The following is a 13,690-nucleotide window of genomic DNA, read 5'->3' on the forward strand; positions in this document are numbered from 1 at the left end:
GGCCAGAAATCGGCACGGACACTCCTTGGAAAGTCGGAGTCAGTTGGAATGGACTCCTTTTAGCGGAGAATAGACACGATATTGACCTAAAGGCATATAACACAAATGAATGACTGTTTTTAAATCCGTTTACAAACTATTAATATTTCTGAAACCGGACGTAATGATTCAAAAAATCAAATAAAATAGAAGTAACAATAAAATTTATATTACCTTGTTTATAGATATGACGTATTCCTTAGCCTTGTTCGATTTATAAAATAAAAAGAATATTAAGTTGATGCTGTTTCGTGTCCTAACAATACAATTAATTGCTCTGACATCACAAACATCTATTCAACGCAGTATGGGGCAATATTTCGACGTCGTCTGTTAAGGACAATGATCATTTGTTTTAATCAATTACGTTCGTTGATTCAGCACTGAGTATCCTCTTTCGTTAATTTGCTAAATATAGAGTGTTCTAGACTTACTGCAGTTTTTAGCGAATTATTTAGACTAAATTAACATGAAGATGAATTCAGTATTGAATCCATCCATCCATCCATACTTACAAACTTTCGCGAATAGAAATATAAATATGAAACGGCACTTTTAAATCAACAATATTAAGTATTGATCAGAGTTACATTAAATTTTTAATTTTTCAATTCTTTTTAAACATGTTGATTCAATTTTTAATAATATTCATCTTTATTTATTCATCTTGACTGCTAGAAGGATGCGTTAAGATGAGATGTTAATGCGAAAGACGATTTCGATTTAAATTCAAGACAACAAAAGACTGAAGTTATGATTTTGTTTATTGTTATAAATACACAAACATCAGTATATTCCACGCGATGCTTTAATCTAATCATAAGTCATTTTCATTTTCATTTCTAACATTTTCAATGAGAGCAAGAGATGAGAGAGAGAGAGAGAGAGGAAGCAGCAAGGCTTTGCGAGCTCAGTCAAATGGTAAGATAGACAGTTCCGGGGCTTAATCCAAAGGTTCCGTTTTCGCGGGATTCCCGGGATATATATAGTCGATTTCTCTTGTTTGGAAGTATCTATGTACGAAATTTTATTGAAATTAGCCCAGTTGTACCTGAGATTGGCGTGTACAAGCACAAAGTCTTCAACTTTATGTATTTTTTTATTTATTTTAGGTTCACCAACAGGCATTACATTACAGAAATTACATCAAATAAATATAAGAATTGACTAAGAACTAAATGCACCCCTTTAAAAGGTAAACACAACATGCATATAATTAAACATCTAAAACATCTTAAAACTATAGTACATAAAGACAAACAACACTATAGATATAGTCCTGGGACCTACCTGTATGCAAATTAGTATCCTTATTGTTTAGTGCAAATATAACATGAAATTAAATCATACATAATGCATGTTATTATTATATACTTACTAATTTTACTAAGTAAACAATGCGGCGTGTAATGGCTGCTTGCAAGTTTATATCGATTTCTCGGAATTAATTTGTTGATTTGCGTATTTTGCGGTGAGTCTAATTAAGCAGTGATGAGACTAAATTTCGTGAAATAATAATATTGTGGTTATAAGTAAATCCCTATATGGTTAATTTGAAAGTACCTGCGTGCGTTGGTTTTGTTTCCATTAAATATGTATCATTTAATGAGTTATTCCCTGCCTTTTTGGAACCATGGTTAATCATGGGAGAGTGTAAGACCGTGGGGATGTGGGTTCAATTCCCGTTCGGGACTTTGGGGCTTTTTGTTTCTTCTTCTAATAAACAAATTCTATAATAGCTAATTAACTAAACGGCTATTATAGTTCAAGTACAGGGCTTTGTTAAAAAATTATTTATATGAATATGATTCGTCCATTTGCATTGTAATAATGAAACGGTGGAGATGTGATTTATGAGATGACTTTAGTGGTAATGAATCAATTCATTTCAGTTCCGTTTAGAAATTATTGGCGCCATTTCAATTAGCGGTCAAACAGCACTTTGCACGATGCAAATATATTTTGTATATTATTATATGCGGGATGTCTTTAAAAAAAATAAGGGAAATGAATATGGAGATGGCATTTTATAATTGTTTTTTACACTCATGTCTTGGAGTGGAAACCGCATCTTGGTAAAGGAAGTGTAGGAAGGAACGCTACTCAGTGGAGCGATGGATACACAGGGTTGCCGGCCACAATAGTGGATAATTAAAGCCTGATGTTGATGATGTCCTAAATGCAGAGCTTTTTTCATAGAGGATATTGTTATTTCTAAAATATTATGCCAGTCATAGTATGCATTGTTATGTCATGAGGTAATTACGTAAGTAATGATATAGTGCAGGACGGTAATGACATCCAGAAAAAGGATATACTTACGTACATGAAGTATTTACCTTGTAATAACTCATAATTATTCGTAATTGTAATAATTGCGAGAAAATTTGGTAAATGACCTCAGCAGCACACTATATTATTTATTATAATGATGTTTATTATAGAGTCTATACCGGTCATATTATAAAGCTGAAGTTTGTTTGTTTAAACGCACTGATCTCAGGTACCCCCTGGACTGGAATTATATTCATCGTTGGACACTATTGTACGGGAGTCATGGTTTTTCTATTATTTCTAGAAAAGGTTGTACCACGGGTATAGTGTGATACATTATACTATTTATATGTATGAAGTTGTTTACATAAATGGCTCTAAAAAAGTCTCACCCGTCCCACCCGTCCATCAAACCCTAATAGAAATATAATGAGTATTTTTCAAGCAGGCCATTTTATCATTCAATAACCATGCCGAGTTAATTTAAAACTACAAGGAATATATATAATATAGGAATATATATAAACGCTAATTTGTCTGCATTGTTAAACAGCGTTCACCTTTACCGAGGAGACAGATCAAGCGTTTCGATTAATATCGTAAAAATACATTCAATTAAATTCAATAATGACTGACCGAATGAAATTATTGAATCTCATTCGGTCTCCATTCAAAATCAATCGCACTACGTTACACAGCATGACGTTTGTGATTGCAAATTTATTGCTTTTTTTTTAATTGTTTTTTATGAAACATGCATTTGCGGCTAAATGTGACATAAATAAAATAATACAAATAAAATAAATCATTTAGTGAGTAGGTAATATTAGGCCTGATTGAAGTAATTTTTTTACAAGGACTATAACATTTTCATCAACATAAATATCTAACTACAGATCAATCGTAAGTACGTATAAATCGTCCACTTTTATTTAAACAAAGGAATTTATATATTTTAAATACAACGATGAAAATGGCCTATTTCTTGATAACGAAAATGTTTAGACAAATTTAAGCTGAAATACTTTATCAATTGACAAATTTTTCGCAAGAACATTCCGTAATCAATTCATGTTCATAATCTGTGGTAGTTTTATTGATGAATTTATAAAAAAACTCAACATTTCTATAATTGGCGCTAGATGTGTAACTCGTTTTAAATTCAGTACACGAGCAGGCCATTTTTACATAGAAAATCCGTTAAAAGATAACGCTCTATAGTTGTTAGCTGCTTATTAGACACATTGAGTTATTTTTAGCTCCCTGGCTTGTGGGCTGTATAGTATATGAAATAAATAGGTGTTAAAGCTAAAATATATGAAATAAATAGCTGTTTTTTGTTCATAATTCCTGGTTACTGTTGCATCATATTATAATTGCTGTTATAAGCAAAGTGTTAAGAATAAAATGTACCTAATCTCTCTAAATTATATTATTTTGCTAAAAGTGTTTGCAGTTTTTTAATAATTTCAAACGTGTTTATACTGCGACTGTAATTTTGTTTGTGTATAAAAAAATTGCGAAATCATATGTATAAATGAATAAAGTGTAAAAGGATGTATATAATCATCTCATTAATGAAACGTGTTGAATTAATAATTTCGAATAAACTTTTAAGTCACGTGTGTGGATACAGGTATTTATTGAAATAAAATTTTAAGCAGATTTAATTTGATCTAGCTTCGAAGATTTGAATACATAAATATATCACTACATAGTATAAAACAAAGCCGCTTTCTCTGTCCCTATGTCCCTATGTCTGCTTAAATCTTTAAAACTACGTAACGGCTTTTGATGGGGGTTTATATGTATTGTATTCAAGAGGAAGGTTTATATATGTATTATGATATCTATTAACCTACTCCGAATACCGCGTGCGAAGCCGCGGGGAAAATCTAGTAGATAAATAGATAATAACAGACCGAAATCATACGAACAATTGATTTATACGCATTTATTTAATTAGTTGTCGTATATTTAAAGAAATGTGGTAGTATTAGCGATAACAAGTAGAAGTCTTAATATCAGCTAGATATAGCGTCTTGTCACCTGTTCGCTCTTGACTTGTGTTTTTACATAGAAATGAGGCATTGACTTGTTGATTGATTGCTACGATTCCTATTAAAGACAACTTTGTAACCATAAATATGAAGGTAAAAAGTTGGTGTGGATATTTTAATCACATGAAATAGCGCTAAGAGATATTTATTTGTGAAGTACTTAGGATTATATTTGATAGCATTTTTGGAAATTTGACGAAATGAATGAAATGTAGGTATTCAAATAATAGTTAGTTTATTGTAGTGACTAACTGAAAGTTTTCATTAGAACCTAAAGATGGCGCTGTCTGCGATAATCTGATAATAGTTTGGCGCCATGATTAGCATTTGTCCGCTATTACTGCGTAATCTAAATATATAAATTATTTAAATTTAATATCATAAGCTGTAATTATTATTTGTCTTTCACATAATTTCCTGTGCGTCTTGTTTTTAATCACATTTATAAAAAAAAACAAAATAATAATTCAAAATGCATGTGATCATATGATCACGTGTCTCTAATTACGACTACAATGCAGCAATAAGTTGATTGTAACAAAACTGATTTATGAAACAATGGTCAGGGAGCGGGGTCAATGTATTTGAACTGAATTAAGCTTATTGCTTTGCAGATGTTCAATGTGATTTTCTTTTTTCGGTAGCGTATACAGCAGACGCAAAAGCAGCGGTGGCTCAGTGGTGAGAACCTCGGATTTCAAAGTCGATAAGTCGGGGTTCGAGACCGGGCAAGAGCGCAGAAATTTAAATTGATTTTTCAATTTATCTGCGCATGTACATAACATCACCACTGCTTAAAACGGTGAAGAGAAACATCGTGAGGAAACCGGCATGTCCGAGAATCAAAAGTTCGACGGCATGTGACATCTACCAACCCGCACTTGGCCAGCGTGGTGGATTATGGTCTGAACCCTCATAGGAGGCCTGTGTCCCAGCAGTGGGAACACATATGGGCTGATGATGATGATGATAATACAGCAGACGAACGAAAAAGTCTTAATTATATGTTATGCTTATGACTTAATTTTGCCGCCTTCTGAAATGGATGCTTTTAGTAAAATTATAATTATGTAATTGAGGATAATTTATTAATGTGAACATACTATAGTTGTCTGACATTAGTTATACAACAAATTTACATTATTCAGAATGAAATTAAATGTCATAATGAAATTAATTGTAAATTAAAAAAAAAATCGATGTAATTTTAAAGATGAGGTGACATAAACGCATCGATTCAAATCAATTAAAGAATCCACTTTAAACAAATATGCGGGTAAAAAAAACTATTGAGGATAATAAAGGTATACATTCTTCTTTCTTTCCTTAATAATAAAATTCTCGGAAATGTGGGATTTTTGGTAGATACAGTTTTGAAAAATAATGTATATATTGCAAATCAGAGACTATGCGTCAATATTTTGTTACGATTCAAGTGGGTTTTTCATAATTATCTTACTTGTATTATTAGTATATAGCATGTCCACAAGGTTAACATTAACGTTAACAAATAAATTCATTTAAATTCATAAAATTCTTATAACGGTTTATTATTTAAGAAAGCATTGTTTCATAAATTATCCATATTAGTCCATAAAAATTCAACCCAAACCAACTGCAAAACTTATGTAGCGAGTCTAAGGAGAATTTAACATCAGTTAGGTCAGTATTTCCTTACCTTGCACCGCTGTAAGAAAACGTTTAAATCTATCTGTGATAGATAAAATAAAATCAATCTGTGCCAAATATCCAACAAATTTTCTTCAGACATATTTTGGTAATATTTCTATGTATTAAGCCGGTTATTAAACCAGTTTTTGTGATGCATGCATGATACAGATGCATAGGAAGTTTTAAAATTTTCTACAAATTTAGACTGCATGCATTAGATCTGCAAGATTTTTTATCAATTATCTGTATATAGCAATGATTAGGCCAAGTAAACAATCTGTTCAGGGCAATACGCAAGATATAGACATAATATTTAAAACGATGTACAATAAGAAAATTATCTTTTTTTAATAGGCTTTTTCGCAGCAAGTACGCTTCGGCACGAATTGGACCAGCTCTTTTCCTTAACCTTCCCAGTCCATTACTTCATTCCCGCAGTAATCTCCCGAACTACCTTTTTGGAAGTTCAAGTGCCGTGGCGTGGATCGCTTACCATCAGGCGAACCATCAGCTCAGATGCAGAACCCTAAAGGTTCGATTTTGTCCCACTATAAACGGTCAGATTTAATTCAAGCGAGAGGTCATCGAGATTTGCAAATAAAATAAGAAAGAAATCGTAAAGATGTCCTGATTAAAAAAATGTATATAAATAACATAACATAACCTTTATGCCTATTTGAATAGGTTTCATTGTACAAAATGTCAAATCTTAACAATATCCCTCCCTACCCAAGTTCGATATGTAAAATAAACAAAAAATGCAATCGAATTGAAAACCTCATTTTTTGGGACGTCGGCTGAAAAAAAAATGAAAAAATATAATTTATGACGTATTATTTTCTCGCGCCAAAATCAGAAAGGTGACGTAACACATGACGGTCTGTCTACCAAAAAGCATATACACAGTATTTCGTATCAATCCGGAATTCCAGCGTTCGCAAAACTTCAACGCCTCCTTGACGTCACAGCTGCGGTTCGACTAAATGTTCTGACTCAATCGTTTTATAACTCGGTTTATATTAGCGAGCTTGTGGTTTAATGTCTCAGTGCGTCTAGTGTGACTTGGGGTGTGAGCTACACGTATTGGAGTTACATTTCTAGTTGAACGTGTTTTGTGATAGTGCTATCATGTTGTCGGGCGATATTTGTGTTGACATCCAGGGCTTTATGGATGTTGTGTACTGTGCTTATCTTTTGCATTCGAAAAAGGTGCGATTTTTTTTAATTACATACAATTTATGCTTTACCGTTTTATCGCATGTGTAGTAAAAAAAAATTATTTTCAAGTGAAATAAAAATCTAGTGAAGTGCTTATATATAATTCATTTTTTAAAGTCTAACATTATTTTGGACTTAAAGTTTATTTTTCTGTGATGACTTTAAAATAAGGGACATCCCTTAAATATTCAAATTCGAAACTACTCAGAGATAATCATTTTAGACAACTCATTTACACAAAAAATTACCCTTATTAATTTTAAACATTTATATGAAAATCTTTTATCTAAAATATTATACCCATTTACACCCACCTATATCTATCGCTATCTGTACCATTAGATCTTAGCGCATAACAATCTTCGGCATGTATTGTGAATGCCTTGGATTACTTACGTCATATTATCTTTTTTTCTATTCGTAAGGATTTTTCTCATATATTAGAACGAGGTGTGTTTACTTGTAGAATGCCTTCTGATTTAATTATATATCACGTCACTAATTGTAATGTTTTCTCGCTTAGTACTTGTTACTACTAGCATAGTACAGTTATATTTTATTGTAATTAATGTATGGTGTGATATACTGTCGTCATAGATTGAATGTTGTTTTTATTATAATACAATCAATACATGGAATTAGACATATTTGTTTTGCATTTAAGTCCATAGATTGTACGGTATATATTAATTAGGTATATCAATATTAGGGATGGGCCGAATTTATTTTTACATTCGGTTTAACCGAACTTTGGTAGCTTGAACAGAACTGTTTTTGGTCGAAGTTTCGCTTATTCGTTACTTAGCTTGCCACACGTGGCTTCACTCGCGTACCTAAACAACATATTTTTAGTAACATCATAAATTTTTTAAGTCACAATTTTTTTACAAAACTTAAAATAAAAATTTTATTTGGTTTGCCTGTTTAATAACATTTGAGGACAATTATTATTACGACGTACGTAATAGGTATTTATTATCACTTAGAGGCAGGAATGTTTCATATAATTTTCCCATTAAATTCCATCGAACACCTAATTAATTTCTTGCTACTTATTATTTAAGCACGCGTATAAACAACTGTTTAAGATACCTATTTCACTTGGAGTAGGTAGTATCACGGATAACATAATATTGTAAGAATAGTATCATGTTGTCGGTGGAGTAGGTATCAATTTTCGCTGACAAGGTAATTGGACAAAGGTATTGGTAAAACTACTCGAAAAACACCAGCGTTACAAAACTTATTTGTGAAAATATCTATATCTGGTCTTGTCTTAAAAGTTTTATGTAATCTATATCACAAAATTGACTATAATCAGCTGGATAGACCCAATAAAACACTTCTAAATTCTGCAAGTTGATAGATTAATTTTCAATTCTCTGTAATCGAAAGATTAATTAAATGATATTTGTTACATATATTAATTTTAAGTACAAATTAAATACCTCAATTATCAACTATTTCATTCTATTTTCCAGCAATCGGAGAGATGGCGCAAGCTACGCAACATAGTGCAGTGGACGCCGTTCTTCCAGACATATAAGAAACAACGTTACCCCTGGATACAGTTGGCCGGCCACCAGGGCAACTTCAAAGCCGGTCCAGACCAGGGCACGATACTTAAAAAACTAAGTCCTCAAGAGGAGAGGTGCTTTCAGGTGAACATAATATCTTTTTTACTGGCGTTCTAAAACGTAGGATGTTCTCCTTATTTGGTTTTGTTGCTTAATAACTCCGTGTTGCTTACAAGCCATTAGGAATTTGTTGTTATTCCGTCCCATTTTAGAAGCTGGAGTGGTACCCTAGAGACGTCTATGACATTTTCTAATTTCATACATAACACAATCTTCATTTCTATTTGAAGAATAGCATTTTATGTATAACTTTATAAGCAGCTTTTAATTACACAATTGCTCACTTTTTTAAGAAGTACATTTATTCTTAGTATTAAAGCGATTCAATCATTCCTTGCGACAAAGATGCCAGAGCATGATTCACAGTGGCGCCTATTGATATTTTAAGTTTTCTTCTCATTACCTAATTAGTCATTGAGGATTACGGATATTTTAACTAATGACATACCTTTATGTAATTATTGTATTAATTATGATTATTGAAATAATTTGCATACCAAATTTTGATGGTGTTTATTAAGCTCATAGATATTTAAAAAAAGTAGTGTATTTTTTCTGTTTAGATAGGTTTGTAGCGACTGCAAAATTTTAAAGATTTTATTTTCAGCATATTTTTTTTATAAGAGTAATACTAAAGGTAGATACTTTCCTTTTAATAAGTAATGATTTCAATGGGGATGACCCCCAAATCCTGTGAATTTTTACTTTCACCAAGCCAAATTCTGTTGAGAACTTCCTTTGTATTTAAATTATTATAAGCACCTAATATGATCACATTAAAATTTGCGGAATTTGGAATACGCTAATATGTAATTACTATGATAATTAACCTTCACCTATTAATTCGATTAGAAGCTATGCAGGGTATTCCTCGAATTGTGGATGATGTTTTCCTGTTACATATTTCCATTTACCAGCGCTAGTTCGTAAGCAATATAGCATAGAAAGTGTTAATAAAATCAAGTCATATTGAAACCAAACGTGACTCATAAACAAATTGTACCTTTTTAGAACGCTTTATTTTTCAAATTTTAAGACTAGCGTTGACATCACTCATCATATAAAAAAGTTATGGTCTTTGTTTTATGGTTCATAACAGCTTAACTACATATTACATACCAAATTTATTCATGTGTATTGACGCAACATTTGAAGAAAATACTTAAAGTGCCTATCAGCATTTACTTGTGAAATTGTAGGTTTCGAAATACAAGATATAATTTCATTTCCAATGACGTCAATACGTTTAGGTGTTGGCTAATTGAAATACGTCACTTGTTAGTAAATTTAATAATAATTAATGTATAGGTTCAATGCTCGACACTAACATTGATTAAGAGGGCCTTATCAATTCGATTTCAGATGATGAAATAAATTTCTATGTTTATTTCATGCACTGAATGTAATGTTTTAACAAGATAAGTGAATACAATTATCGAGACAAATTATATTATTTTAGAAATTAAACGCTATAGATTTATAATTGAAAAGTAAATAGTTTCTTCTGTTTAATAGGTTATCTTCGACTTTTGACCGATACTGTATAGAGGTACCTACAAGAACAATAAAGATACCAGTCTTTGGGGGTTCTGTTCAATCGCCAATTTGAAGCTTAATTTGTTTTTTAATTCAAATGTTGTGTTGTCAAGTATTTTATAAATTGTCGATGCTGCTCATAAAGAACGCAGAAAGTACGATCATAATTATTGTGATTGTACTAAAACTCATTACGCATTTAAAGGTAATTCCTGACGCAATTTGAATAAATTAAAGTGACGTAAAATAATGTTGTTTTTTTTTCTGTTTGTTTCAGTTGCTGATGAAAGACATCCTTCGACCATTTGTACCTGAATATAAAGGTCAAGTCACGTGCGACGACGGAGAATGTATCCTTTCCTTTAATGGTTTTATGTGTATTACAAATAACTGTTTTTGAAAATTTCTCAACATATGGGAAATATTTAATGTCGATAAAACGCTCGTGGGCAAAAATTCTGCAACACAAACTAAATGTTTGGGTTATTAAAACATTTCAGTCTGCGGCATGACATTTCTCACAGTTTATATATTGCTGAATCGAAATAGAATCATTGTATGTTAATAACTACTAATATTGGAAACACTTACATTGATAATTTGTAACAATTATCTGCATTATCTTAATTGTAAATCAACATACTTTTCCAACCAAGAATCATTTTAAGCAACCGCACTCGTATAAATTGTGAATTCCTTAATAAAATTTTCATACAGTATACTTACAACTACAAGATCTGTTGAGTGACTTTGACTGCCCCTGCGTAATGGATTGCAAGATTGGCGTTCGAACATATCTTGAAGAAGAACTAGCTAAGGCTAAAGAAAAGACTAAATTAAGAAAAGTAAGTAACGCCGTCAATATCATTATTTAGAATAATGATAAAAGGTTCGTAATAATTGCAATATAGTATAAAAATGGCTTAAGTAAAAAAATTTGTCTTTTTGTCTGGAAATTATAATTTAAGCTCTATAACAACTCTTATTTTGTGTAAATAGAGGAAGTGTTGTAAATATATTTGTTCGGTGACAAATTTGTCGTATTCTCCTTGTCGGCTTAATCATCATCATCGGTTATAATAACAAACAATTAAATATTATCAAATTATAAGTATAAGGTTGAATTTTGTACAGTGCATAGAATTCTCAGTTTTGTTATGTGATATAGCGTTTTAGGTTTATCGCCGTTAGAAATAAAATAAATTAAACGATCGGAGTGAAGAATATATGCTTCTCTATGTCATTTTTTCATTTTTGAAACAGTTCTGATAAAAAAATGAACGAAATAAAGATAACAATAACCTCAAAGCCTTGAACAGTTCAAGTTACTGCAATTACCTAAATAATATAAATCCAGGTTCTCGTCTTAGATATGATCATGCAACTGTTGCATGCAATCTCATCTCAGTTCAATAATATTATTTATTGTAATAATTACCTACGTCAAAGCGATATTTACACAGATATAACGTAAAATAAATTGTTTATTTATAGCTGGGTAGTATTACTATTATATTTTTAACCTTTAATATTGCACTTGTGTATCTTTAAATAGAGAACATAAAATGTAAACTTCTGTAAAATGAGATAAGCTTATAGAATCTTTCCTTATTTGTGCTAATTAATTATTTGCCATTTGCCCTTAAAAAATTAAGGGCGTTTCGTTTGTTCGTTCGATAATTTATATTATTTAAATTAATATAAATTATCGAACGAACAAACGAAATGTGTTGTTAATTGATGTTAAGTGTTCGAAAGAAAAATAAAAACAATAAAAAATTAAAGCAAATCAGAAACTTGTAATTCTTATGTTTAAATAAATTAAATTGACCAATGTATTGAAATGTTGCCGCCTTAAAGCGAGTGTCTTACTTCTTACTTATAAATATATTAATCCTTCCAGGACATGTATGAGAAGATGATACAAATAGACCCAAAAGCACCCACGGATGAGGAGCATCGCAGTAAAGGCGTAACAAAACCCAGATATATGATATGGCGGGAAACAATCAGTTCCACCGCTACTCTGGGCTTCAGGATAGATGGCGTGAAGAAAGCTGATGGTACTAGTTCTAAAGACTTCAAGACCACGAAAACGAGAGACCAAATAATCGAAGCATTTACAGACTTTACGAATACCTTCCCTAGTGCTGTGGTAAGCTGATATTCTTTATTTATATTATATCATAACAAAATTAAAAGAGAATTTTTATGACCTCAAAAATAAATAAGAATCTAAATTGATTTCTATGAGAGGGGATAATTTGATCCTATTTGAAAAAATATGTATAAATTTCATGGTTATTGAAATAACTAAAAATATTTAGACAAAGAGTCTCATTATAATTCTTTTTTTTTCCAGCCGAAATACTTAGAAAGATTGAAGGACATTCGTGCTACATTACTTGAGTCAAATTTCTTCAAAACCCACGAACTTATTGGAAGTTCACTTCTTTTCGTCCACGATAAACGAAAGGCTTCTATTTGGATGATCGACTTTGCCAAAACCGTCCCAGTGCCAGAAGATATAACCATTGACCACAATTCTGCTTGGAAAGTCGGCAACCATGAAGATGGCTACCTCATAGGACTCAATAACTTAATAAATATCTTTGAATCCCTCATAAAAGATGATAATGGAAACATAGACCAGACATACACAGATATAAATTTGGATAAAAATATCCGGAGAGACAGCCTAGCTACTTGACCATATTGTAATAACAAAGGTTGATCTTTGTATCGAATTTTATTGAAGCAGGCCAACTGCGTTGTACAGATCTGTATGTTGTAAGGAGATGACGATGTACCTAGCTTTAGGGAGAAAGTTTTGTAAATAAACGTAGTATTATGTTAATCATAACGTTAATTTCGAAATACTCATAATTTAATTTAAGCCGTATCGCAATTTTGATTGCACTGAGTTTTGTTGTTATCTTTTATTATTTATATAAGACGAAGCGCTTTGTATCGTATTAAATAAAAAACAAATGGTTTACGCACATATTTTATTGGATTTGTCTAAAGGTCGATTGTAATGTAAATCAAACCATTGTATATTATATATGATTTAGTTGAAAATATGTAAATAACACACTGACAAACTCATAGAGACGTCTATATCATGTTATATTTATATTGTTATAGTACACTATATTAGTGTAACGACTAGATAAAAATATTTTATTCATAAGTACGAGTACATAAGGCTAAAATTATCCAGAGGTACTAATTAAAACATATCACATATGTATC

General features: G+C 31.3%; 1 protein-coding gene across 8 annotated transcripts in view; it reads left to right on the plus strand.

The window, feature by feature from the left end:
* LOC119832826 (inositol-trisphosphate 3-kinase B) overlaps positions 1-13,688 on the plus strand; it is a 110,926-nt gene extending 97,238 nt beyond the window's left edge. For all 8 annotated transcript variants that reach the window (XM_038356607.1, XM_038356606.1, XM_038356610.1 and 5 more), the window contains 5 exons: positions 8,744-8,923; positions 10,713-10,785; positions 11,153-11,280; positions 12,339-12,590; positions 12,798-13,688. In XM_038356607.1, the coding sequence (XP_038212535.1) occupies positions 8,744-8,923; positions 10,713-10,785; positions 11,153-11,280; positions 12,339-12,590; positions 12,798-13,145 (981 nt within the window). In that variant the 3' untranslated portion in view covers positions 13,146-13,688. The remainder of the gene's footprint in view (positions 1-8,743; positions 8,924-10,712; positions 10,786-11,152; positions 11,281-12,338; positions 12,591-12,797) is intronic.
* The last annotated feature ends 2 nt before the right edge of the window (positions 13,689-13,690 follow it).

This window comes from Zerene cesonia, chromosome 16, assembly GCF_012273895.1.
Source record: "Zerene cesonia ecotype Mississippi chromosome 16, Zerene_cesonia_1.1, whole genome shotgun sequence".
Taxonomy (NCBI): domain Eukaryota; kingdom Metazoa; phylum Arthropoda; class Insecta; order Lepidoptera; family Pieridae; genus Zerene; species Zerene cesonia.